Source organism: Scardinius erythrophthalmus (assembly GCF_964197995.2).
Source record: "Scardinius erythrophthalmus genome assembly, chromosome: 21".
NCBI classification, from domain to species: Eukaryota; Metazoa; Chordata; class Actinopteri; order Cypriniformes; family Leuciscidae; genus Scardinius; species Scardinius erythrophthalmus.
Window position 1 is genome coordinate 20,705,737 of NC_138241.1, and position 27,581 is coordinate 20,733,317.

The 27,581-nt window shown below is 39.7% G+C and overlaps 1 protein-coding gene across 4 annotated transcripts; it reads right to left on the reverse strand.

Moving 5' to 3' along the window:
* Positions 1 to 1,836: 1,836 nt before the first annotated feature.
* pax2a (paired box 2a) lies at positions 1,837 to 27,581 on the reverse strand (the record flags this gene model as incomplete). Of its 4 annotated transcripts, none has more annotated exons than XM_081351176.1 (10): positions 1,837 to 1,958; positions 2,309 to 2,395; positions 5,024 to 5,125; positions 12,533 to 12,653; positions 14,639 to 14,814; positions 21,239 to 21,358; positions 21,500 to 21,582; positions 24,861 to 25,058; positions 25,754 to 25,919; positions 27,533 to 27,575. In XM_081351176.1, 10 exons carry the CDS (start codon positions 27,573 to 27,575, stop codon positions 1,837 to 1,839), a joined length of 1,218 nt encoding a protein of 405 aa, XP_081207302.1. The 4 variants fall into 4 exon arrangements, with proteins under 4 accessions (XP_081207302.1, XP_081207300.1, XP_081207303.1 ...); XM_081351174.1 differs by having other exon boundaries at positions 14,639 to 14,922; XM_081351177.1 differs by having other exon boundaries at positions 1,901 to 1,977; positions 27,533 to 27,581.

Below are 27,581 nucleotides of genomic sequence, written 5' to 3' on the forward strand. Positions count from 1 at the left end.
ACTTAAACAGTATGAACAAGTTAAGTAAATGTGAACCGAAACAAAACATACAAACAGCCGCACATGTGGTGATAGCATCTGAAACCCGCCGAACGACGCAGGTCGGGTTTCAAACTTTTTGTTGTGCGTCTCTGCAAAGCACAACACATTGAAGACACAAATGTAATGTCAATCTTTTTTTTTTTTCTTCTTTCAATTGTCATATCTACAAATGGAATCAGTAAATTAGTACGATACTGCAATGGTGAAATGTAGATGATCTTATATACATAGAAGAATTGTTTTCACATTATACACAAATCATTCTACAAAGCAGCAGTTTGTTGCAAATGACATACCTTTAAGTAACAGAATTCACCTTTTCTGTGTACATTGCTGTGGGCCTAAGATGGATCTTGTCCTTTTTGTTCAACATTACCACATACAATCAGTTTTGACTACTATTAAAACATAATACTGTTTTATTGACAGATACAGCAAATAAAATATTAAATATCAAACTAAGTCTTTGGCAAACGTGGTATAAAGTACATTCACTTTACATTTCCAGGAGCGTATGTATGGACCCTTTCCATTTCTATCCTCGGTTAACATTTGGTGAAACGTTTGTTCGACCACACAGAGGGCTTACATGCATGTCTACCTCTCAGGACCATAGCCAAACTATAAAAAATCAAATTAAAAAAGCTGTAAGGCATTTGTTGAACTTCTTGTACAATTGACTGCTAATGATTACTTTGGTACTGAGCCAGTCAGAGTCGTTCTGTCTCAGTTACACGTTACAAAAATGGTTCTTTAAGTTTAAGGAATCATTAATGATCCACACGGAAGGACAAAACAAAAAAAGCCATATACTAGTTTTGTAATATATAGCAAGTGTTTTTTTTTTTTGTCCAATGTTGCTGTTTTTTTGTCAATTGGAGTAGACCTTTTTGCTTATATATAATCTGGCAAACTTACGAAGATAATTGCAATTCATTTGTACTTATAAATCCAGTAATGCAAAATAGTGCAAACGAGAAAAGAGCGGCACCGATCATGATGAAAAAATGGAATATCCTGAAAAGGTATGACACACACAAATGCACACACGCACACAAACCATCAGCTAAACCAAAACAATAATTTAATATATGGTTTTCTTTTCAGGTCATTTACAGCAACAGTTAACTTCTTCAGTGTCTGACCTGTTTTTATCTTTTTTTTTTTTATCTGTTTTCTTTACCCCGTTTTGATTGTGTATCACAGAAAATGTTAAATCAAGTTGGTAATTTCATACCACCAATCAGAGATGGCTTCTAAGACTGTTACACTTGTCTGTTTGACAGAAAATGGAGCAATTCCGCAGTTTTCTGCTCAGCTGACACGTCGCTGTTCTGTCCGTGAGAGGTAAGACACTAGTGAAATGGTGTAGGACATGGGCAAATTACTTTAAAGGCCTCAGGCAACCTTGTGTGTGTGATCTGTTAGTGATACTAAATACAGTATGTAAAGGAATGTATTGATTGATTTAAAGAGAGAACAAAACAAAAAAACAACAACACATCAATTGTTACTTCGTATTTCTTCACACGGTTCGTCTTGTTTTATATCTTGTATAATATATATATTTTTGTAGAATCTTTCAAAGTCTTTCAGGAAATAGTTCAGTCATTGTTCAGCGATTTAGAGAATGAGAGCCTTAGTGTTGATGTTGCGTGAGGGTGGGGGGTGGGGGGTATAGTCGATGTCTGGGGGGGGGGGGACCCGCTGTTGCTTGACCCTCCTAATCCGATCTCGGCCCCATGAAACTGAAGACCGCGTAGCCATCTTCAATCCCTCTGACCTTAGCGCCATTCAGACTGGTACGATATGGAGGCTGCGGCCATGGTCCTGCAGTTTGATTGGGTTGCCATGGTAACTAGTGGCGGTCATAGGCAGTGGCAGCAGTGGGAGGGGCGGAGCCCCGGGATGCGGCACTATAATAATAAGGGGAACCTGGAAGTTAACAGAAGAGCGGAGCGTTTGAAACCACAGCAAGAGCAACACTTACGCCCACTCCCAATGATTTTGCTTATGTAAAATACAATCAAACTATTCTATTACGTTCTGAAACCTCGACACGCACAAAAACACTTGCGAAGGGCTTATGCGCGTCTTAATTTAGAGATGCAGTGTGTTATGACCTTGCTAATCAAAAAGAGAAATAAAACTGTAGCTAGTTTAGTAAAGCTGTATGCAAATAATGTCATTGTAAAATGTGATTATATTAATCCCACTTTAAAGCGACTAATCCCATAAGGGATAAGCAAAAAGGGTTAATACTCACTTAATAACGCGGGGTTGCTGAACCGCCAAGCTTCATTGTAAGTTGTGTACTGCGGGTGAGAGTAGGGGTTTCCTGAAAAGTCGCTTCCTAAAATCAAACACAAAATGACAGGTTAGCAATAAAGAAAATGGTGTATCTTAAAGCATATTCAGTAGAAGTTAAGCTCAGCAGTCTGAATTTGTGGTAGTATGCCCTCTTTTATCACTGAGGAATTTATATTGAAAGTAAATGGTGCCAATTTATGGAAAAATTTAAACGCATTTTATAATTCCTAGTGCTGTCAGATCGATTAATCGCAATTAATCGCATCTAACTCAAAAGGTTTTGTTTATATAATATATGTGTGCGTGCGTGTCTCTGTGTGTGTGTGTGTGTATATATATATATATACACACACATACATACACCCATGTACGCATTAGTATGTGTGTATGTGTATATTATATAAGCAAAAACTTTTATGTTGGATGCGATTAATCGCGATTAATCAATTTGACAGCACTAATAATTTCATAAAGGCACTTAAATGTATTATTTTGTTAATTTTGTAAAGATGTTCACATCTTTTGTTGTTGTTTTAGAGTTTTAGGGATTATAACGAAGTTGGCAACAAAAAACCCCATCAAAATAATTGTTTACATTATGTGGCTTTCCTATTGAAACAGTGAGTATTTTAACACAGATTTGTATATACTTGTATATGCCTCACTGAACACTGAAACATTTTTGGTGTAGGATTTACTTTTGTATTTGTAAATTGCTGTAAATCTCACAAATAATTACAAAGAAACAGCAAGTAACATTAAATTAAATGAGAAAATTCAAAAGACTGAAATAGAATTTTCATGTTCTTCAACAGATTGTGGAGGAGGGACAAGTAGAAATGAATTTTGTGATAATCACCATTATGCCACTAATGCTGTCGATTGAGCTCAACTGAATTACAGTAACACTGTCCTTGAAATATTGCATCACATTAGTTCAGCACATCAGAACTAAAGGAACTGGCATTGTTTCGAGGCTCTAGATAGCAGATGGCTCGCCCTGTCCTCTTTCCTACGCCCTGGTGCTCGGCCATTTTGGCTGAATTTGTTACATTAATCCTGAGCTGGGGTTTGAATTTTCTTTTCTTTGATTCTGCTGTTGCGCTCTTAAGATTCTCTTTTCTTTGGCCGCACCAAAGCCCCGCTTCAAAAAACCTCCCCAATGGATTCGTTCTCGCGCACACTCGCCCCTTTTTATGCGGCCGAATTCGACTTTCAGGAAGCGGCCCTGTCCATGTCAGTGAGCAATGCTGTTGGTCCCCCACGTTTCTTTCTTTTATGAGACAATAAAGGCCGGGTTTTATATGAAGCTGGTGAGGAATGGCTTTTGCTTTAACAGTGTTTGGGGTCTGTCACTAAATCTTAGTCGTTCGAGGGCCAGATGAATGGAAGTGCACACAAAACCCATGGCTCTAGGATTTAAGAGGATTTCTCAGCATGTGTGACCAATGAAAATGAATCTTTGATGAAAACATATTTGATGTACCTGTAAAGATATGTTTGCCCAGCAAATGAATCCTGTCACTGAATTAAATTTGCCCCTGCGAACCATTCATGTTTGTGGGCCGTGGAAGCCCAAGACAGACTTGAATCTATCTGAGGCACTCAACGGTGACCGAGAGAAGAATCCCTCTCTGTGCCTGATGTAAAATATTTGTTTTCCAATTTTCGCACACTGCGTGTTTGTGCTCACAAGTCCGACTTTGAGCGCTGATGTTATCCCCTGGCTCCGAGTACAATCGCATTTACACTTTTCCAACTTCTCTGCGGCATCTCTCAGGCTGTCCGTTTGCATACGTATGTGTGTGTTTGTGCTGTTTGGGGAGAGGGCACCGTTCTTGCTGCCAGATTGCATCCTGTCCTGGCAGTGAAACTCAAGTCAGGTCCCTCTGAGAGATAGTGATTTAAATATTTACAGGCCTTCCCGCCCGCTGTTTTGTGACCCTTAACTGTTTGCTGTGAACCTGAACTGCAGGTTAAGTAGAGGGGAAAAGAGATACGCTCTGCAGCACTGGAGTCTGGGGTGGAGAAAGCTGTGTTTATCGATGGCCTGTGAGAGCGTCGAACGGTTGGGGAGAGGGAGGGAGGGAGGGAGGGGAGTAATGAGCACTGGAACCCGAGTGGAACTGAGAGGAACTGTCCTATATCCCGCACTTATGTCCCTGATCACTTATTGAGAGGCGCTAATTTTCTCCTCAGCAGCCGATAAGCTGAGGCTCCTACTCGGGTTATTGACGACTCGAGATCGAAATCCACACTGCCTGTCCTTGTGCTTAGTTGGACTGCAAATCTGGCTCCTCATCCTCCTCATTATTCTTATCCTCATTAATATTATGCTCCTCATTAATATTATCCCATTTAATAAATATTAGCATCACCAGAAATGTCATGGGCAATATGCAAGTAGCTTTTGTGTCACTTCTCTTTTTAAAATGCAACTCTCATTCTTAAAATGTTACCTGGCATTCTACACTAATATGTTAAAACATACAAAAGCAAGCTTTGGGCTAGTGATAATTGAATATTAATGCACAGTGTTTTGTGCAAATTCAGGTTGGCTTTGCATGACCTCAGGTTTCCTGAAAATGATCAATTGCACAGGACCGTTCCCTGAAAATATTACGAGCTCTCTTAAAATTAACGTCCTCGTAAAAATAGTAATTAAACTTACCAGGGACCATTCCAGCAAGTGTAGAGGTGGGGTAGCTGCCCTGCCCAGTGGGGGGAACGTGAGGTGGGTACCCTGGTAGGGTTGTGCTTGCCATGTCTCGACCTGTAAAGAAAGTAAAAATTGTAAGCGCACAATTACACACACACACAAAATAATAATAATAATAATAATAATAATAATAATAATAATTCAATGGGCTATGAATGACCAAATGGTGTTGATGCCCCCTTATGATTATCCAAAAATCTTTAAAATAAAATAATAATAATAAAAGAACAAAGTTTTACTACTACAATTTTTAAGTGTACTACAACTAATGAGGGAAGTTAGGCAGAATGCAAAATTTTTAGATCATACAAATACTAGATATATAGGGGCATTAGAGTTACTTTTTGATTTGCTGTAAAAATATAACATGAACACCACATATTTTGGCACATTAAAATGTATGATGCATAGAAGTGCCCTAAGCATTAAACCACTTACAGTGTTACACATCATTAACAATAATACTCAAACATATTTGTTTTTTAAGCACAACCCTGTAACCATTTTCACTGAAAATCTAAAGAAATCAGCTCAAGCTTTTTTGTTGTTGACAAATAACTAGAAAACCCACATGCCAAGCATGCACTGGGTAAAGTTCACCTCTCCTTAAATTCACAACCTGAAAAACTGTTGACCCTGCAGAAGCTAAAACACCTCCACTGCTTTTTTTCTCTTCTAGGTCACTCAGCCTTTTAACTTCCTTTATTACACAGAGTGGCGCTGCTGGCCTGTTTTGACTGAAGTGTTTTAAATTGCTCAACAGAGAGAAGCACAGAATGCCCTCGGCCTCCTGGTGGCATTGCTGCTGCTAAAAAGCCCAAAACATCACGAGAGTGCCTCCATATTCAGTTCTGTAATTGAAGGTGATGGCTAGCAATCCTGCTGGATGTGCTGGCTCAAACTTTAGAGCACGTAGGCCTTCGTCAGTCCCGACTGGACACTCGTAAGGTCCTGCATCATTGTTTGAAAGGGGACCGTTATAAGGGTCGGGGGGAGCATTCCCCCGGTCCAGCTACTAACAAGAGAGCTGGCAGTCAAACAGGCACACCAGGATGGTAAGCAATGTGACAACTTTTTAGTTTGATATTGTGCTTTTTGTTCAATTAAAAGGAACTGAAGGCAAATTATAGCCATATTGTTGTCTTGTTTATGGTCATTATCTAAAGCACATGAATGAAATTTGTGCTTATAGAGTATCACAAGAGACACAATCCCACTCACACGTTAACAAGCATGTTGGAAATATATATATATATATAGTAAATAAGTATAATCACAGAACTAGAGGCTAGAAAAGTGTTAGCAGTGTTTCTCAGGACAGTACAGGACAGAAGCTCTCTCCAGAAGCGGCACCATGGAATGTGCCCCAGTAGATAAAAAAAAAATTATATATATATATATATATATATATATATATATATATATATATATATATATATATATATATATATATATATATAAAAAATTATATATATATATATATATATATATAAAAAATTGTTTTGCCGTTTTATACACAAGTGTATACCTCAATATATATACACAGACACTACCTTTCAAAAGTTCAGGGTCAGTAAGGTTTTTGAAAGAGGTCTCTTTGGTATCTCTAAGGTCTCTTACGCTCACCAAGGCTACACTTTATTTGATCAAAAATACAGTAAAATAGTAATATTGTGTACAATTTTCGATTGTAATTAATTTATGAATATATAATTTATTCATATGATGGCAAAGCTGTATTTTCAGCATCATTACTCCAGTCTTCAGTGTCACATGATCCTTCAGAAATCATATGTTGATTTGGTGCTCAAGATTCTTTAATGATTAAAAAGTTCAAAACCACAGCATTTATTTGAAATTGATTATTTTAATAATGTAAAAGAATGTCACTTTTATTTAATATAATGCTTAATTGATTAAAACGTCTTTCAAAAATATCTTACTCTCCTCAAATTTTCAAAGGTAGTGTAACACTTAAAATTAGTTAGATAGTGTTTTTTTCTTCCTTTGATAATATGTAGGGCACCAAATGACCTTGGACTGCTATTGGTGCCCTCTCAAAAAGAAACAGATGCATGACGCCTCTGGCTGTTTCCCCCATTTACCAGCGCAAGTTTCTAATCTTTCTTTTCTTTTCTTTTTTTTTTTTTGTAGGGCTGTACCTGCTATAATAGGCTGGCTTGCATACTGGCTGTAGCAGGGGGCATGATGGGCATAGGCACCGTAGCAGGGGGTGGAGGCATCTACTGACACGCTGGGCTGGAGGGGCAACAGTTCCGCTAGACCCGAGACTGCCAGTGAGGAAGGGGTGAAAGGAGCCAGGGAAGCCTCATGCGGCTCCTGCTTAACACACGAGGAGGATGAATGTGACTCTGCCAGGTGGAGAAAAACAACAAAAAAAGCCACACACACACAATCAGACAATGCACAATCACTCGCACTCAGCAAAAAAAAAAAAAAAATGAATCATGACAGATGGAAGTACTGAATGGAAGCAGTAAAAGAAGAGGAAAATGAAGTTTGGCTGACAGTGTTTGGTGTTGTTGTGATGCTACATTGCGTTTAGGAGGAAAAAGAAGGATTTATGTGAAGTTCCGAGTTCTGACTCAGTTCCTCGGGTGTGTTCAGGAGTTTTAACAGAGCCTCCAGAGGCACACGCTCAGAAAACAACATTTCTACACGCACGAGGGGATTTGGTCATGGTAAGCCAGGAAATGTTACTGTGTGCTTTTGCGATGTGTGAGTTTTATGTGCAAAGACCCATCCACAAATAATTACATCAAAGATGCTTTAAAACTTTTGCCACACATATTTGTGGGCTACAATTTTTTTATCATTAGACTGCATTTTGCGTTATTTCTGTAAAACTATTTTTTTTTTTAGTTTATTAGTTTTTTCCGTATTTTTACAGCTGTCATTATTAGTACTCCCAGCAACTCTCAGTGAAACATCGCCTCTCACAAAAAGGATTGATATTTTATTCCTTATGGTGGCTTGGTGCCTGGAATGCATCTCTTTAAATTCAGGAATTGCAACATAAATTTAAAATAGATCAAAACTAGATACATTTAATTGTGGACATTTTTTGTTGATGTTAACATTGTATATATGTATAGATGGAACAGTCACTGATTTTATCTTCAGTAGACCATTTAAATCTCTAATTCAATTTGCTCACATTGAGAGAGAAATCAGATTTATAATATCACAATTTTCCATAATTTGGAAATTTCCATAATTTTTGGAATTCCAAGAAAAGTTAAAAGTGGCCAGTTTTATTTATTTGATAAAACTAAATTTTCCTTGAATTTTACCTGCGTTGTGAGTCTTAGTTTTGGGCCCTGCTTACTCACACTTACGAACAGGATAGATTAGAAGTGAAAATATAATTTATCATAGAAATCTTTGCTTCCATTGTTTGTTTATTTTTTTCTATCTTTTTTTTTCAGAATGGAAAGCAACTTATAATTTGCTCCATAACAGAAGACACTTTCATAGTCTTCTATCAACTTAAGATTTATATCTGAATCTAAATAAAGCAACATTTTTATACAAACCTGATTGGAATTATTTATCCGTCAAATGAGCAAAAAATGAGCAAATACAAGCAGGTAAATCACTTTCAAACAATATCTCTTGAAGAGCATCAGCAAACAGCAGCATGGCTCGCAGATCAATCAAGCTCAAATACAGAGAAATTTCCCTAAGGTTCGGAGGTAAGAGTCGCATCTCCAAACAAAAAAAGCCTGCAAATCGCGACACGGCCCCTTTGCATCGCCAGCCCTAATATCATTTGGCTGATGAGGTTTGGCATTTTTCATCTTAGCGGGTTTGCCACCGCAGCTCGAGCAATCAATGTGTGTTCTGTCTTCATCTCTCTCTCCACTCATCCTCTTTAACATCCTCTGCTGTTAACATGGTCTGTGGGGAGGGCTCTCACAGCTTCATGATAGCCTCATTAGCTGTTTCCCAACTATTGTTGTTTTACAACCGAGCTATGTGCGGAGAGTCGCTCATTAAGATAAGGCCTCCTTTTTGTCAGATGCAACCCTGACAACCCGTTCTGACCTAATGCCAGGAAATCAGGCAACTTAACTGGCCTCTTTCCCACACAAATCAATGGCAGAATTTTCTTTCCTGCGCAGGTCTGGGACTCCATACAAGCAGGAGCAGGATAAACATGACGTTTTTTTAAATCGCATACAAAAACGAGGCTGTTAGATGACTATATCTTAAAGAGGAAGATGATGGCCATAAAGCCTAACTTCAAAAAAAAAAAAAAAAAAAACCTTAGAGGCCAATAAAGGAGAAAAGGAAGAGAGGCTGTCGGAGGAATTAGGCCTCGCGTTTTCACGGCCTCTGCTTTGCCGCTGTAAAGGAGACAAGGGCGTTCGCTACACTGACCGAAGCCCAGTGTTCAAGATCACTGAACTCTGAAACTAATCAGAGGTGCTGTTGCTTATTGTCCTGGAAACAAGCAAGACCTGCAAAAAGGAAGGCTGTCAACCTCCTGATTACAGAGATGGAAGATAAACACTGGTCTATGTGGAGGCGCATCACATCTCAACATGAACCAGAGCTATAGAGTTCTCTACGTCTGTCTCGCTCTCGTGAATGCATGGTTTCACATGGGTGCAGTAAGAGAAGAGAAAGGAATGACTTCTTTTTTTTCTTTTTTTTTTTTAAACCCAACAGTTCCAGCAAAGTCACCTGCCTAATGTTTTGTAAAAGTACTGAAATCTTTGACCTCAATTTTCAACATTTTCTCACAAGATCACAGGAAAAACGGACTGCTTTAAACCGATCAATTGCAGCAATGTAATGTTTGGAAGACCAAATTGCTTGAATCCCCAATATAAGTTCCTGAAGTTATTCATTATCAAATGTGTGCTTAAAGGTTAGTGTGCTATTCTGAGGCTGAAATAAACATTAATTTGGGCTCTAGGGCCTGCCGGGGCTTCTGGTGACTCAAGACAGAGGCAGTTTGTCACCGGGCCACACATCAGGTACCTCAGTCTAGCCAGCAGCGTGTTGTTTGCTGCTCACTGGAGAATAGCGGGCCACACTTAAAAAATGGCTCTCTGTCGGATATATTTCAGCCGGAGTTCATCAGCCGCATAAGCCGACACAAAGCAGTCTTTTCTTTCACTCTGCCTGCGTATGCTGCTTTCCTTTCTTACTTTTCTTGCTTCTTTTTTTTTTAAGACATGGAGCTCTGTTGCTTTCAGGCCCGGGCTCTCTGTATTTTTTTTCTCCTCCCGCCCCCTCCTCTCCTTCCATCTCTCTGAAGAGATTTGGAACAGGGGGGATCCCTTCAGCACCTGCTCAGGTTTTCAGCGGGTCGGAGGGGTGCCCATTTACACGGTACCATCCTACTGGCACCAGGAAGACTTCCATTATATGGCTCGGCAGGAACAGTGCTTAAGAATCCGCACTAGTCATTCATTGTGAAGGTATGTGCAAACGGCCTTTTTAAAAGGCTAGTCATATCTGGAGAGCATCCAGACTTTTTACTGCAGTTTGAATAAATCATGCCATTGTTTTTCCCCCCTCTAATACATGAAAGTGTGGAATGTTCATGAGTCATTGGGGAAAGAACTGCCCCTGATGACAACAGAAGTACAGATTAGTTCCTCATTTAACTCTATCATCTGCACTTTCTGGGATTTTATATTATTATTTATAAATGAATCATATTTATTTAATTGTATATGTATTTATATATTTATAAATGATTATTAATATTTTTAAGTGTGCATCTATTCCATTATTAAAAGGAATGTACTTATATTACTTATTTATATTGTACTTATTTATATTACATTTCATCCAACATCATAAATTTCAATCCAATACATAAGCTATTTTAAAATGGCTTTTCCTTTAGGACTTTCAGCACAGAGCAGTAACCCCTAAAACTAATTGGGTAAACAGTTAACACAAAAAACACGTCTCCTATGCCTCGTAGTGCCCTTAAAATTCCAATTTCTGTTTTGTAATGAAGAGTTCATTAATCATTCATCTTTAATAGATTATGCAAATCGCACGACATAAAATCAACAAGATCAATGGCAGTGTGAATTTTAATTGGCTCAGGAAAACATTGCTGGGAATGAGCATAATCTCCAGCTCTATCCAATGAGAGGGAGTAATTTATTCAGAATTGGCTCTCAGTGTAAATGCGTAGGGTAATTTAGCACCTCCTTTAACTCTGTCCTTATTCTTATTTCCAGCTTATCACATGCGAGTACACCATAACATTACGTTATTGCGTCTTTGAACTGCTTTTCTTGCTTTTTTTATTTTAATAAATTAAGTTATTACTGCCAAAAGTCATTTAGAATACGACATGGAACAGTTAATATACACGGCTCTCGAGAAATGTCATTTGAGCCTAGACATTCTGAAAGAGCTTTAGAACATAACTACAACTGCATTTCATTTTTCAGAAAAAGCTGAATTTAGGATGCCAGGGGTAGGTATTCTCATCATGCATGCATAAACAACACTGTTTTGAAATCATTAACAACAATATAACTTAAACAACCATTTGAAAATCTCTCTAGCAGAGCCGTTCCTGTGCTCTACCAGAAGCAAGAGGTGGTCTGCACTAAGACCCCCGGTGTGTCCCGTCCCAGGTGCAAGAAAGGCCACCTGCCATGAGGGTGCTCCCTAGACCGAGACTGCTTTCATACAAAGGACAAAAACACACCTTTCTTCTCCAGAGGCCCAACTTTCTGGAGGGAACTCTACCTCCCACATATTACCGAGGGGGGAAAAAAGCCCTTTCTTTTCACATAACATTATCCAGCTATCATTTGAGAAGGGGGCAATTTTCAATCATCCTGTCCTCCGCCCACACAGAACTCATTGGCTTTGATGGCTCCTGCATAATTATGTGAATTTTATTAAAAGCTCAGCATATTAATCTCAGCCCGACAGTTGGCTATCAGTAAACTTAACCTTCTCTGAGGTAATAACAGCCGCAACAATGAAACAATCTTTCAATTAGCCAGGCTGACATTAACCACCGCATACCACAAGAAAAAAAAAAAAAAACGATGCAACAACAAAGGCCAAACCATGCTAGACCGCCATATTTCTCTCTGAGAACTATGAGCTGAAGAAAACTTTTCAGTACACAAAGGTAAAGTAGTAAAACAATCCATTGGGTTTTGCACAGTGACACTGGTTGACAGTTTTCCATAATCACTTTGAATGATTTGGACTTGCATGCAAGAAACGGCGCCTGTCTGTTTCGATCGCCTCTCTCTTACACGGGTCCTCAGAGCAGACAGCACTAATCCATCCACTTTAGATCAACATGTCACATTCCACTCTCACCTGTCCGCTCAACTTATAAAGCTCACTTTACCACATAAAACAGTCACATAGACCAGAATATGAATGTCCTGCCAGTATTCTAATGGTCAGCTGGGACGGTCGATCCAGCGCTCTTACCTGTCACTACCGGGTAGCTCTGTGACACGCTGGAGCCCAAATCTGAGCTGACGCTGGTTGACAGACTGGGCTTGACTTCGTCCAGTCCAGGGTTCAGTGCTGGTAGCGAGTATTCATTAGCCTGCCAATGAGGGGAGGGGGGACACTTTAAGTAGATATATCTTGGGATCCAAGCATCACTTTTAGGTGTCCAATTAGAAAGCTTTCTGCCTGTGAGCTGCCAGTTCTATATGTTATTTTAAAACATTTTCTCTCCTTTTTATGATATTTCTTATGATTTAAGGAAGGCAAAGTGCTGTACACAAAGTAGCAGGGATTTAATATAATGGCGGCTCAGTTACTGTGGCTTTGTAAATGGGCACCTGAAATCCAGTCCTACTACACTTGCATATTATTTTTATTTCCCCCATCAGATAGATGTGCATGTGTGTTTTGGTGGAGTTAATGTGAACTGTGTGTGCATACATTAAGGTTGTGAGCGGGACAGAGAGTAGGATTTGGAACAGACTGAAAGGAAGGGGTGTCAGCTGTCTCTTTGTGCTTGACTGCAGTCATTCCCCTGACCAGCCAAGGGAGGAGACGGGTCCGCTTTGTTAGATTACCAACATGGCCTCGTTTCGAGAGCATTCGAAATTGTTTTCTTTAGGATGAGAAAATGATGACACGAACATGAGCCCCAAAACAGCTCTCTGTTATTATTTTGGATATGTACGTTGGATCGTGCTGCATTTGAGGTACTACGACTTTCTTCAAATAGATTTCTTTGTAACTAATTTAACAAATGAGAATAGATTTCCGGCTCCCATTGTTCCACGCGTATTAAAGTGCGAGCATACATATGTCCACTCTTATGCGTATACGTCTGCGTGCGTGTGTGCGTTCGTGCATTTGCGCATCACAATAGGCCTGTGTCCCAATGGGAAATGCTGTGACCCCAGACTTGTCTGTCTCTATTCCAGATAAACTCTAATTGTCTGCTACAAATGTTCAGTTGGCCAGTAGCGGATGTTCCTCTCTATTTGGTCTGGCCTCAGATGCACAACAGCTATTTTATCATGCAGATAGGGGCAAGTTGGGCGTGGGGCAACTGAAGAGCCATCTGAAAAGGATGACCAAATGGCTGGCAGAAGTGTGGGAGGGGTGAGCCCATTGAGTTTAGCATTTCCAAAATGGCTTTTTAATGCCCGGCCTCACACACCAGACATGGCTAATAGGTCCGCTCTTTCAAGAGTTAAAAAGGGGGCATGAAAACGGACCAATAAATGGGAATGTAGTCTGATTAATATTACATTAAATTAAAAGTGATTTTTCTGGACTGTTCCAGGGCTGTTTTTTCCCTCGCGTTTAGCCTCTTTCCTTGCCTTTTTTAATACCTTCTTGGCTTCTCTTTGTGATTGCAAGTCATTTCCAATTCGTTTTGGTATTGATCTTCCAGTAGAAATCAGTTTTGTAATTAGCTGCAAATTAGGCCCTCTACTAGGGGTGAGGGCTGTCCCCCTGATTTATCACCAGTGTAATTCTCAGCGATCGGAGAGAAATTAAAATGAACTCAATTAGGCCACTGCTTTTGCTTTATGGGCCTCTACTTGAAGTTTCAAGGGAAAAATTAATAGTCACTGGTTGTTTGATAGTATAATGAAAGTAAATAAAGCTTATCTCTTGTAATAAGCCAAATGCTTTAAATACGAGCTTGTATACACAAGGTGGGGGGGGGATTGTTTTTTGCAGCATAATTTTTTTGTGAGACTCTTAATTCAGACTGAAGATTCGTCAATTATTTTTCATATTCGTATCAGTGGATTCATGTTGATGAAACTAAATTAATCTGGCTTTACTGCACCTTACACTATTTAATGCATATATTAGTGATGCTTGGGCAAGATGCATCATTTAACATTTGTCTGGGATTAAATCGTATGGTGACTTGATTTTACTAGTTTATCTTAAAGAGATTTTATTCAGAAAAATATCTGTCGGTTCAAATAAACTCTGCTGTCCGCTCACACTCCGCTTTACAATTAGTACTGCAGATTGTCTAACAATCTTCAGTTTTTTGTTTATGTATTAGTTTGTTAGTATTCGTCCATTTGCCTCGATATTACTAACCTGCTCTGGCTTGATGTGTTCTGACGTAGGGAAGACGTCGGGGTATGACGGCCGCTCAAACACCCGATCCAGAGCCTCCAGCTGTTGTTGAGTGAAGGCATCGGCCCTCAGGTGCTTCCGTAAACTCTCCACACTACCCTGAGAATCACTGTTTGGGCCAGAGCCATCTGAACCATCTATGAGAGGAGAGAGGGGACAAGGCCACATGCTAGTACCAGTCGTTATGGTCCCGTTGGTCAGGCACCCCATCCCCCTCCCCCCCCATCCCGCACCCCACACAACAGCTACGTCTAGCACTGTAGTGCACCTCTCAGCACCACTAGATGAAAGATTGGAGTATATCAGCTCAAATTCAGTCAGCACTAGCCTCAAACTGATCCTAATAGCTGTAGAAAGACAGAGCACATGAGGCTGGGAGAGAAAGAGAGGGAGGGAAAGATGTGGACAGTGCAAAGTGGGGGAGAGAAGACCCACACATCCCCCATCTCAGATCAGCATCAGCACCGTCATCATCTGATAGGCCTGCAGTAATTGATGGATTGCCTTCAGAGCAAACATATACTTGTTGGGAACGTCACGTGTTTTAGCGTGAGCCACCTTGTTCTCTTTTCAGTCAGAGGGCTGGTGGAAAATGGAGAGCTATTATTTAAAAGGCACCATTTCCTTTAGAATGTAATGCTGCTTTCACTTTCAGATTGCTTTTCCCTGGAAAAATGGGAGGCCAGTCCCGGCTTGAATACAATTACGCAGCTTGACTGCCAGCTTATGCATTTCCCTCCATCTCGCTCTCTATAAACAAATGAACAGTTTCCCCTCAGACCGTGACCCCATCACCCTGCCGAAGCAGGTAGCCTTCCTTCCCCAGTGCCTCATTTTGCTCCCCCGGAAACCCCTTCGCAAACATTCGACAAACGTCAGTGCATCCTCGGCAGCCGTACTGGCAGCCTCCCGCCTCTCGGTCTCTGAGGGTGGAGGGGCTTTTTTTGCTCCCTTACAAATCTGTCATTCTAAATTTGCAGCAGATTATGTTCTCTCCTCGGCGAGAGCGTAGTGATATATGATATGCAAGGCCCCTATTGATTGCCTGATCTGGTGGCAGGAGAGAGGCGAAATGAACTTGAAATGAACATCATGCCTCAACTCATTGTGCGTATAATACTCTACTTAATCCCACATTTTTCTGTGCTATGGAATTCAATTGATCAATCATGTTCCACTGATAGTACCATTTCAGGGGCTTTATTGCCATTCTACCCGCCAGCTTGACCTTTTTTCAATGGCTGAGGCCACAGGATGAACTGACTTTCAGGAGAAATGGATCCACAGGGAGGTCTGATAAGAGACTGGGAGATATTACGTTTGTGTGTGTGTGCATGGGAGTGTGTATTTAAGCTACACAGAAGTGACATTTTTTCTCTTCCTATCAAGTTGTGGTTGTTTTGTTGTGTTTTTTTCTCCTTGCATTATCTGAGTCATTCCATATCTGAGAGCAGGCATTTTTTATAGACAGCTCCCTTGGGGGCCTTCTATAAGGCTGCGTGTTGTTGCCGTATAAACCTCAATTGTTCTCTTTGGTACAGAAGAAAATAGAGTCATTAATTACTTTCTATCAGCTGGTCTAAGTGCAAACTGCGATCAATAAGCAGGCGTTTGTCATTTGCTTCGGTGCAGTATGTTTGCCATACTCAAAAGCCCAAAGCGTGCAGGGCCGCTAGTTGACACAGGGGACGGAGCTGCGGTTTGAGCTGTGGGGGGCTGGGCTGTTCTCCGTGACGTTACAATTAGGGGAGATTTAGGTTAGATCAGGGTTAGATCAGCGTTTCACAGTGGAATTTCTGGCATTTCTCAGGGATTCACTGTAATGTTGTCTAGACTATGTATATAGCTCCACTCCTGTTTACATCAGTGCTCATGCTATATTGATTTCATTGGAACACTTAAGTGTGTTTGTTTTGACATCCCACTGCATTAGCACTCTGGTGCTATGGGACTAGAGCTCTGTCAGATCAGATAACCAGAGTCCATAAAACAGGCCTCCCATGGGCTTCCTCCTCTGGAGAGCCCAGTTCAAATAAAACTAAGAACAAGAGACAGTAAAGGGCTTATCATGGTGAACTTGTCATTTTAAGATATGCACTGTACGAAGTCAATATGTGTAAGTGCTTTTGAACATTTTAAAGTAAAATGTCCTAAATTTGTGATATGAACTCTGAGAGAATATATTAGGTTTTAGGAAGTTGTGTTTAGGGTTGACCGGGCAGGTGTGACATTCTTTTAAAAGAACAGTGCTGTGTTTCCTGCTTTCATCTCATCAGATAAGGCTGGCTTGGATGAGAGAGCTTTTTGAAAAGCAAATGAGGGTCTTGTGACCCCTATGACCCTTGACCTGATATCACACATCCTTTGTTTTTATGTATTACTTTTATTGTTATAGGGATAGTTCACCCAAAAATGCAAGTTTTATTATCATTTACTCGCCCTCATGTTGTTCCAAACCTGTATGACAAACAATGTTTTGAAGAATTGTTTAAGTATGTTATTTTTTTCATACAGTGAAAGTCAATATAGTCCAAAGTTGTTTTAGACTCCATTGACTTACAATGTACGGATTTTTCTTTATTTTATTTTGTGTTCCACAGACGAAAAAGTCTCACAGGTTTGGCACTCCTATTTATGAAATCTACAGTGCGGCAAGACTGCACAGCAAACAACTAAATCAGAAGAAGAAGAGACAATAAGAGAAAGAACAAGAGAGATGGAGGGAGAGAAAAGGCGAGGTAGCAGCAGCAGCATAACCGGGACTGTTAATTTCCTGTTATGTTACAGCGTGTTTAAAGGCTTTATTAATTCAATTTAGCGTCGCTGAACAGTGTGCAGGCTGCCAGTAGGAGCTGCGCTTTCTCTCCTTTTCCTTTTTTCTTTTCTCAGGCTACCGCTGTCAGCATGGGTTTCTCATCTCACCCATAACACACATTTCTTTACTGTACTCACACCCGGTCCGTCATTTAGCACATCGGCCTCATGTGACGCAGCGTCCTGGAACGCAATTAATGAATGCGTATCTCCCTCGCTCTCACTCTCTTTCCTTTTAAAATCTGCGTAATGCGGCGCGCCATTAATTCTCAGCATCAACGTTCATAATTGACTTTTCTCTGACATGATTCCTCTTCGAGCGAACCACCCTGCCCTTAGATGTTTTTGTGCTGCAGATTTTCGCGTTTGCGCTATCGGCCAGGCCGGGGCGGAGGGTCTGCTTGAATGCAGATGTATCAGCCAAGCGGGGGCATAGACCTTTTGTGTCCTTTGATAAGGAACCCGGCACCTTCTTCTCTGCCGGTTACGCTCTGCAGCCTCGCTCAAATCTGGGCTTTCTCTTTCATACAGAGGCCATCATCATGATGAGATCGGTGGGATGTTCTTATTCGATTTAGACTGAGGCCAATCCATTTCTTGGTTTGGATGTATTTCATTTCTATTCTTTTTTAAAGTAGAATCCATATTGACACAATAGAATCTCACAAGCCATGAAATGGAAGCACAGGTTAAAGCATTCTAGCTGTGGGCCAAACTATTTTAGCATGGGGATTTGAAGTGTGTTGTCACTCACTCTCAAAGCAATACTTTTAGATGAACAAACAAGCTTCAAAGTAAAACTTTTGCGTACCTGTACCTCGATGGCACGGATGCAATCCCTTTATCACGTTAACGTCAAATAAATACGCCGCTAGGCCTTATAAATCAACCCACTTTAATTTCTTTCACGTGGACGCACGCTCCCACAGCCGATTCAAGCGTCAATCTGTGTTTTTGCAAGCAATTTATTGCAACCGGCCTACTCCCTATGTAGGATATGTTTGGACTCATACAGATGGAAGAGAGCTGGGTCACACCAACCTGCTAATCAGCCGACGCAAGGACAGGTGAGAAAGAAACTGCGTGGAAAAATGCGACTCGTGCCTGTACGCTAGTAATTAACTCAGTTCATTCATTTGTGTCATTTTGTAACAAAGTATTAACTCAGACAAATGAGAAATCCCAAACAGGCTTAATTTCCCTCTTTTGCCATTAATGCATTTGGCAAGAGAGGCATTCTATTTTCCATAATGAGATACACAAATAAATCTGGCAATGAATTGAAGGGCCTGTGAAGGCAGCAATAAGGTTGAGGCGCATTCTCTGTGCTGGCATAATTGGTATCACTGCTTGCAGACATATAAACCAATCTTTACACAGATAGGGCTGTGTCTCTCTCTTCCCCTTTAGGCTATTTCTTTTGTCTCCTCAATAGCTTGCACATCCACGATAGAGGAAGGGGGTGCTAATTTGTGAATTAATAGCTTTTCTCTGCAGAATTGCAAATTCTCTTAAATGTCACTATGTTCAACTTGCAGGGAGCTATTGCCACCAAAGAACTAATCTTGGGAGGCTCCCCCCAACCCCTCCCTCCCTTCTCCGAAGGTCCGCACCACGTCGAACGTCACCCGTAGCCGACGAGCAACACGCTACTTTTAATTTGCAGTAACACATGAAAATGACAGATTAATGACTCTTATGAAACCTGTGTCCCTGAAGCCCCTCTTGCAAAGACCTGGTGTACATAATGCGTGTCACACTACATTATCTCCATATCACTCTTGTAATGGGGACCTTTTCTTTTTTTTTTTTTTAAAGGGCACTAGCATCATCAAATAGAAAGACTGCGGACGCCTACGTCTCTTAAATCAAGCACTGAATGAATGCTTACTCATTACACACGACTTTTTCTCTTCCCCGAACTGGCTGTTCGCAACCTCATTTTACACGTCACGTGTTTCAAAGTGCATTTCCTCAGCTCTTCCTAAAATCGGATTAGCATATTTCTGTTATGTCATCATCTAATGAAGGGAAGATTGGCTTCACCCAGCCAAATAAGGCTCAGGTAGCCCAAGGCTGCTGGGCTGCTATGAAATTGAAACCATACACTGGCTGTCGCTCTGCCTCCCTGATGTCTCGGTGTGAAATAAGGGCTAAGTTTAAATAACACAATGCTTTTTAGACATTTGGCACTGTATCAATTACCAGCCATGAGCTCTTCATCAGGGACACGGCTTGACAAATGCCCTACAAATGTCTCTGTACACCTTGAGAGACCTGCATAAGGATGTGTGATGCCAGAGGAGGGGAAACACATTGGCAACAACAGGAATGTTTACTCTAGTCGTTATAATAAAAGGTAATCCTCACTGAAGCGGTATTAAATTTGATATTGCGCACGCAAGTAAACTCGTGTTTTCCCGCCTAGTGTTTTATGATGCAATTACACTCAAGCCCTTCATCCACTCTTCATGTCGTGTCAGTTCTAATCAAACTAGGAATAACTACCGGCGCTGGCGTTTGGCTGGGTAATCCCCTCTCGTCACGTTATGTCCTTTCTCTGTTTTTAGAAGCAAACGGTCTATGACAGTGACAGAGGAAAAGCCCCACGATGGTCTCTGTAAGCGCATGCCACGCTGTAGCAAATGTGATTTGCCACAGTCGCTTTCTCACAGTGTTTATATATGATCCAGAGCTCTTTCCATAAAGATATCATTAAGCGTCAGTGCGCTCCGTTTCATCCCCCTCCCCTCGACACACAACCCTACACGTACACGTGCACACACTCACACACACCCTCACAGAGCACTTGATCAGACTCGAGTGGCTTGTGATTTAGCAAGCAAGAAAAAGTTGGGCTAACAAAACTTACAATATCCTATTTTCCTCCCATCCAAGTGGTTGCCACTCCAGAGAACTAAAGAGACGGAAACATAAAAGAAGCAAGTAGCCCTGCTTTGATAAATGTTTTAAGAGATCATTTCCAACCACTTCAACCTTCCTCCCTTTGACTACAGCACTTTCTGTGTTCTCGTTCGGCCCAGTGCCACATGGATGTTTATTCACTAGCATTCAAAAGGCGATTGTATGAAGAGCTGATCAGCCATTAGGCCTTAGGCGGTATGTGCCCTCTCATTTATAAAAGGAGAGGGAATGTTGGCATGAGCAGGTTGGCAGCTCCCTTTTTGCTGCTATTTCAGTTCTTCAAAAGCAAAAATACACAGCCAGAAAATTGTGTGAAATTAAAATATCAGAATGTGTCTAGAGTTGTTTTTAAGTCAATTAGAAATCGCACATCAGGTAGTTTTGTTCTGAGCACATTTTTTTTTTGCCATTTCCTAATGCATTTACGTTGCTGATTTCTTTGTCTTCATTTCCATTGACCTGTATTATTTACAAAAGCATAAAGCCGTATCCCTGATGCACTACCTAAGCGCTATGCTGTCATGATTCGGATGTAGGCATATTCTTGTTTGCGCAGAGCTACTGTATCATCAAATAAAATGTGCTAGAGCCGTACAAACACCATAGTATCAAATGGCTGAATGTAACAGTCCAATCTGCTTTACTACATAACAAGTCACTTGAGAGCCCTTTTTTTTTTCTTTTACAAAATGCTTTGTCCAGTGCTATCAAAATGCCATCTTCATCTCCTCACACAAATTGGAAATTACAGGGGGCTGTAGAGAGGCCTAGAAAAGGAGTGAGAGGGGAATAAAAGCGATGGAGAGAAATCCAGTCTCTTACCATCATCGCGTTTTCTCTTTTCGCCGTTGGAGCGAGGGATTCCTAGGATGCCATTAATAGAGTAGGACCCCACGGGGTCATTGGAAGCGCTTGACACAGGTGGGGAGGCTGTGCTGGGCACTGAAAGAGCACAGGAATAGGTTAACGTATATGGAGTGCTCTCAAGATCACCTTAAAAGAGAATGAATTAACATTAGGGCACAGGCATAATTGATGTCATTATGATTTGAATGTTTATATGCAAAATGTATGCTGTCTCACCTATAGTGTGTCCCGTTGTGGAGAGAGGCGTTCCTGTGCCGTCGGATGGATGGAAAGGCTGCTGAACTTTGGTTCGAATTATCCTATGAAATGACAGTTAAAAGAACACGATGAGTTGAGGGAGCAGCTGGTTCGCTGGATCATTTTACGCATAGCCTGATGCGACCCACTGCGTGTGTAAAACTCGCTCGTTGTTTTGGGGCCTTCTGTCACAAATAACCAATCTTGGGGTATTAGGGCAAATCATGGAGTAGATGTGAGAGAGCTACCGCGGAGAGAGTGGATTCAATCAAATGGGATCCTATCTTTAGAAATATGATAAAGTCCCACTACCTCGAAGGTGTGATATGGGGGAAAGTCTTCATTGCACTTTGGTCTGAATGATCTTGCAAACAAAGCATGAAATCACATCAATTCACCTCAATGATGAGCTTCACTGCCCCGAACTGGCCTCAGCTTTAATAATCTTTCTCCCTCTCCTTCTCCTTCTTTATCTATCTCAATCTCTCCCTCTATCCTCTTCCTCACTGAAGCAAGTGAGGATTGCTTGTAGAGTGTGGATACTGACTTCCCAGATCCGACATTTTTTTTCTAGCACAAACATGCAAAGGTGCCAGCATGATGAGGCCCTATTGATTGGGACTTGGGGATAAAAAAGTTGGGAATTAGAGACAGAGAAGAACAGATGCAAATAGAGGGCTATAAATTATATGTGACAGGAAAGCAATAGTGTCTTATTGCTTCACCAAAGCCCACTGCAGCATCTGATGTCTTTAATCTGGGACACACTTTTGAGAGAAGAAGCTGTCACCTTATTCTAGGAACACATTTATACTCGTTGGCTACACATTTTCACATTTGTATAAACTATAATATGGCTGTAAATTTCATTACTAAGGAAATCCTAATCCTGTATGTTCTAATGCACTTAGAAAATCAGTACTTATGACAAAGATTTGATTCAGTGAACTGATACACACTATATAAAATGACAATATAATAATTATTTAATACTATTTTATATCTTCCTAAACAAACACCATATCAGTATTTTGTGATTTTTTTTTTTTTTACATCCCTCCAAAACAATGATTTAACCCTGTGTCTATAGCAACACAAATTCAATAGCTTGGATCCATGTTCTCACTATCGAATGAGCTATTTGGAAGGTGTGAATTAATGACTTGCCAGGGTGCTGAGAATTCCCTGTAGAAATATTAAAATATGAATCGATGCTATTGAAAGGACGCTTAGGATTCAGGCGATAGAAGGGCTCAGAACTGGTTGTGTGCCAGTGACTTCATGCTGTGAGGAGGACACAGAGAACACCCCAGACAGTGTGTAATCTTTAATAATTCATGCAGAGAAAATGTGCTTAAAGCTGGGACATCTTCTAATGTCAACAGAGCAGAGGTCAACCTCTTAAGCGCTCAGTGCATGAGGGTCCTGCCTCTGAAGTCTGCTCACTGGTGAGGGAATACTTTTAGACAGGGTGCAAGAACACCTGTTTGAAATGGCACAAGGCTTACAGTTTGACTGGACGACTATACGACTGCAGCCTGCTATAATTATAGGAAATGTGAAAATATTGTATTTGCATTTTATTTGTACTTGGTCGCTTTAAGGACAGTGTTCTGGTTCAGTACAATCCAGTTCACTTAAAAACACAGCCCACACTGATGTATAGCAACTCCTAATTTATTAAATAATACAGGCAAGTTTTGAAATAATTAGCTCAGGTATGGTTTATCCGATCTGTGTTCCCTGAGCATAGAAAACCACCTTTGTATGATTTAGAATAACAGTCCAAATCAATTTGTTACATCCCTAAATGTATTCATTTGATATATAAACAGAGGTCCTTTCAATGCCCTCCTCTGAGGTGATAACTTTAACATCATTGGAAACAAAGGTTTAGTGGCTCTTCTTTCATGTCATTAATGCAGATTAAAAATTTACCACATACATGTGTTGAGACCTGTTCAAATTGCCCTTTTTAAGCAGCCATAGTGCATGAAATGAATTTTTTCAGCCTCTCTCTCCCACGTTTTTTTTTTTTCTTTCTTTTTCCGAGGAAATGTCTTGTGCGGGTCGGCCCATGATCTCTCTTCAGCTCATTAAAATGTAATGCTGCTGGCCAGCTCTATGGAACAGTGCCTCCTAACCAAAGTTCATTACTCCTGCTTGCAGGTAGGCCTTTTTCACCTTGTTCTTCCACTCTTAAACCCCCCTCCCACCACCATGTCTCCATCTCACTTGGGATAGTCTTGCTAGCCTTTGTATTTTAATAAGAAATAAGAATGAGAATGGTAACTTAAGACTATTTGTTTTCAACTGACTGATTTAATGTAGGTAGGCATATCTGCATATAATCTCCTTTGCATTATTTATGATAACATAAGGACTACAGGGCCTGATTGTTAGTCCTTGGAAAGTTAATAACTTACTGAAATTGCTGAGGTAGAAGCCCAGTTACACATCCACCCATTCACAATTATATTTTTTTGTTTGCACTATTCTTATTTAATAATATTATTAATAATAATAATTTAGATTTATTCATTGTAATTATGTATTTTAGATAAATTGCATTTATTCATTTAGCAGGCGCTTTTATCCAAAGCGACTTACAAATGAGAACAATTGAACCAGAGAAACTAACAATAGGACAACAATATGCAAGTGCTATGACCCTTCCCAGTTTAATCTAAGGCAGTAGGCATGCCCTTTTTTTTTTTTTTAAGATAATAGATATAGAATTGATCATATGTAGTATTAATGAATCACACACATTACTTATACACATCTCTTTTTTCAACACATTTAAATAGCTTACAATAACTTTTTTTTGTCTTGCATACTATATAGCCTATATATATATATTTTTTTTTTTTCTTTTTTTTTACTACTGAGATGAGATTCCGTATAAAGCACTGAGGTCTGTTCGCGCATTTCCCAGTGCCACTGGATCTGGTTACAGAGTATTGATTGGTTTTCATCGAGACAGATGTGATTTTCGCGACCTCAACTATAGATCCTCTGCAGGCTGTGGACAGATTTGGGATTGAATTGCACATTTGAGACCACCCCGAGAGCAAGAATTTAAAAAAGCAAAAACATCACCCATGGAATAAGCTATTGTAAATTGGAAACGATAATTTTCAGTAGCAAGGCCTCTAAAGGATTTTAAATTAGCTGACGGTAATTTGGCCGTTAGTGTTTGGAATCGCCGTTTTAATAACAGTAGCTGAAGGTCAGTAGAGAACGGATTTAACAAATAGTTCTATTCTGTCAATGACATCACGCTTTTCAAATAAATTTGAAATTTAAGGTGTGAAAATGGAATTTCAAACCGCTTTACCTGTTTATGGATGAAACACTTGGTACTGTGTCGTTGTCACAAACGCCCTCGGCCAGGAGTCGGTCTCGGATCTCCCAGGCGAACATTGTGGGATTCTGCCGCTTGTATTCTGCGATTTTATCCACAACTTTGGGCGTCGCCACTTTTGGTTTGGACCCCCCAATAACTCCAGGTTTAATACTGCCGGTTTCATAATATCTGGAAAAGATGAACGATAATTCGTTATTTAAAATTGTCCAAACGTCTTAACGATGGCGTTTTTTGTTGTTGTTGCGTGTGGCATTGAGGCATATTTATAAACAGTGAATTATGAATACGGGCCATAAATACTTAGGCTATATAATTTATTGATTTAATTATATTTTGACTTTTAAATTAACAGATGTTATTTTTTCCCCAAGCCTTGCGACGGGAAAATGTGTAATTTCTATTTTAACACGTACATTCAATAGTTTTTGCGTCTTCAATCATTAGCATTCGTAGGCTGCGATCTAAAATCGCAATCATTCATTTATCAAACGGTTTCCTCAGCGACTGATATATGTCCCATGCACCCCACGATTAATACATGCCACCAACACATCTCATAATTTCTAAGGAACATTTAAAATGCAGAATACCTTATAAGATCCTTTTGATAGCTGAAAAATATTTCACAAAATTCAAAAATCTATAACAGTTTCCTAGAAAACATATCCTTCCTCCTTAACAATGAATTTAAGGTCAGTGAATTTAATATTATACCTTTTCACTAAAAGGAAAAAAAATCTTACTAATACGATACATTACAGTACAATATTGTTTAAGATGTTAATTTATATGAAGCAATAACATTTGACTAGTATTAGTTCTCTATAATAGGACAAATTTGCTACATCTGTAATTTTTCGTACCTTCCGAGAATTTTGCTGACACAGCCATGGCTGACCCGTAGTTGTCTTGAGATGTCACAAGGTCTGACTCCTTGGTGCGCGAGCTCCACGATTCTTTGCCTGACCACGTCAGGTAGGGGTCTGCCATTCACAAACACCCCTCCTAGCTGGTTCACACCGCCGTGCCCTATATGGGATACAACAACACAGACACAAAAAGCATAACATTACATACATATAGAAGATAGGCTGTGTCGTTAACATGGCTACCACACAGAAGCATTTAATTTTCCCTTTCTCCCCTCACTCTCTCTCTCTTTCTCTTTAACACTCTCCGCATGAGAGAGCGCGCGCACACACACACTTACCTGTATGTGCACATGTGGACAACCATAAACAATAAGACAGTTATCTATAATGTATATATTGACTGAGAAATATAATAAAAACGTATACGTAAATTTGTTTTGAACTGCTTGTTCTTTTTTGTTTGTTTAGCTTACTATTTATAGGCTATGACAATATCAAATATCATTAACAGGTTCACGGGACAGTTAATAATGGTTTCCTCATAGGCTAATGTTAAAACAAATTAAATTTATAAGTTGGGCATGTATTTTTAATTTGTAGTTGAATAAATGTAGTCAGCACAGTAAATAACTAAGCTAGCCTACAAATTGTTATACAGTTGTACTGATAATATAATAATAATAATAATAATAATAATAATAATAATAGGCTACATTATTATTATTCCACCCGTAACCCATACGCAATCATGATTGTAAACATTAGCAAAACGTCATGTGCTATTCTACCCACAAGACCCATAGTTAGGTAGTATTTTCCTCTTCTATTCCATTGCAGCCAAACACATGTCGCATAGATTATGTTTCAACCTGTTTAATTTTCCTTGCACAATTATTGTAAATAATTAAAAAGAGCTTTGATAACTCATATTACAACCAGGGAGTAGGCTACTGCAAAATAATTAAGAATTAATTATTTAAATTAAACCCAGGCCTTGTTTCAATAGGCTACCGTGTTTTCAACAAATACAGTACACATATAACTCCTTTAAAAAAAAATAAGAATAAAAAAACGTATTATTGTGCCTAACAGCAAACCTTTTCTCCCTGATTTTCAAAATGTAGCGCACATTTATTGTGATGGGAAATTCCGCGCTTTAAAATGTAAAATTTTTAAAGGCAATGTTTTGTAAAATAATTTAATCTTTAGCAATTTTTTTTCTGGTATTTTAGCGTTGGCACATGCTAGATATTTCTTGCGATTTTGCTTCATATTTTTGCAGTAGGTAGGCTACATCTCTCACATGTGCCAGTAATTCATTCAAGCATTGGACTTAAAAATAAGAAATAGCCTATATTGCGTGAAATATGCACTAATCATTTACGTTTGACATACAACGCATAGTGAGTAATTTTAAATTAAACCACGCTAAATATTGTAATCGACTTTTTGAGCGACTTTTTGTCGGAACAAACGACTAAAGGGCCGCTTAAAATAACATAAGCGATCGCTGATATTTCTTCACGGTGACTACTTTCCGTATTCGCGTTACTGAGCGAGAAGTAGGCTAGCCTATAAAATATTAAAACAATTATTTTTACATTTTTGGAAGACCTTTAAAAACTTGGTAAGAGTGAGTAGCTTAATGCGGACAGGTTATAGGCAATAGTCTTACAAAGCCAACTCTACCGGAACGCTAAACAATTTAGAATTGATTTATGCTAAACAAGGTAGAGATTTTGAAGGGGAAAAAACTGATATTTTACTCACGGTGCATCGCCGAGAAGGGGTCTGCTTTGCAGTGAATATCCATGGGATA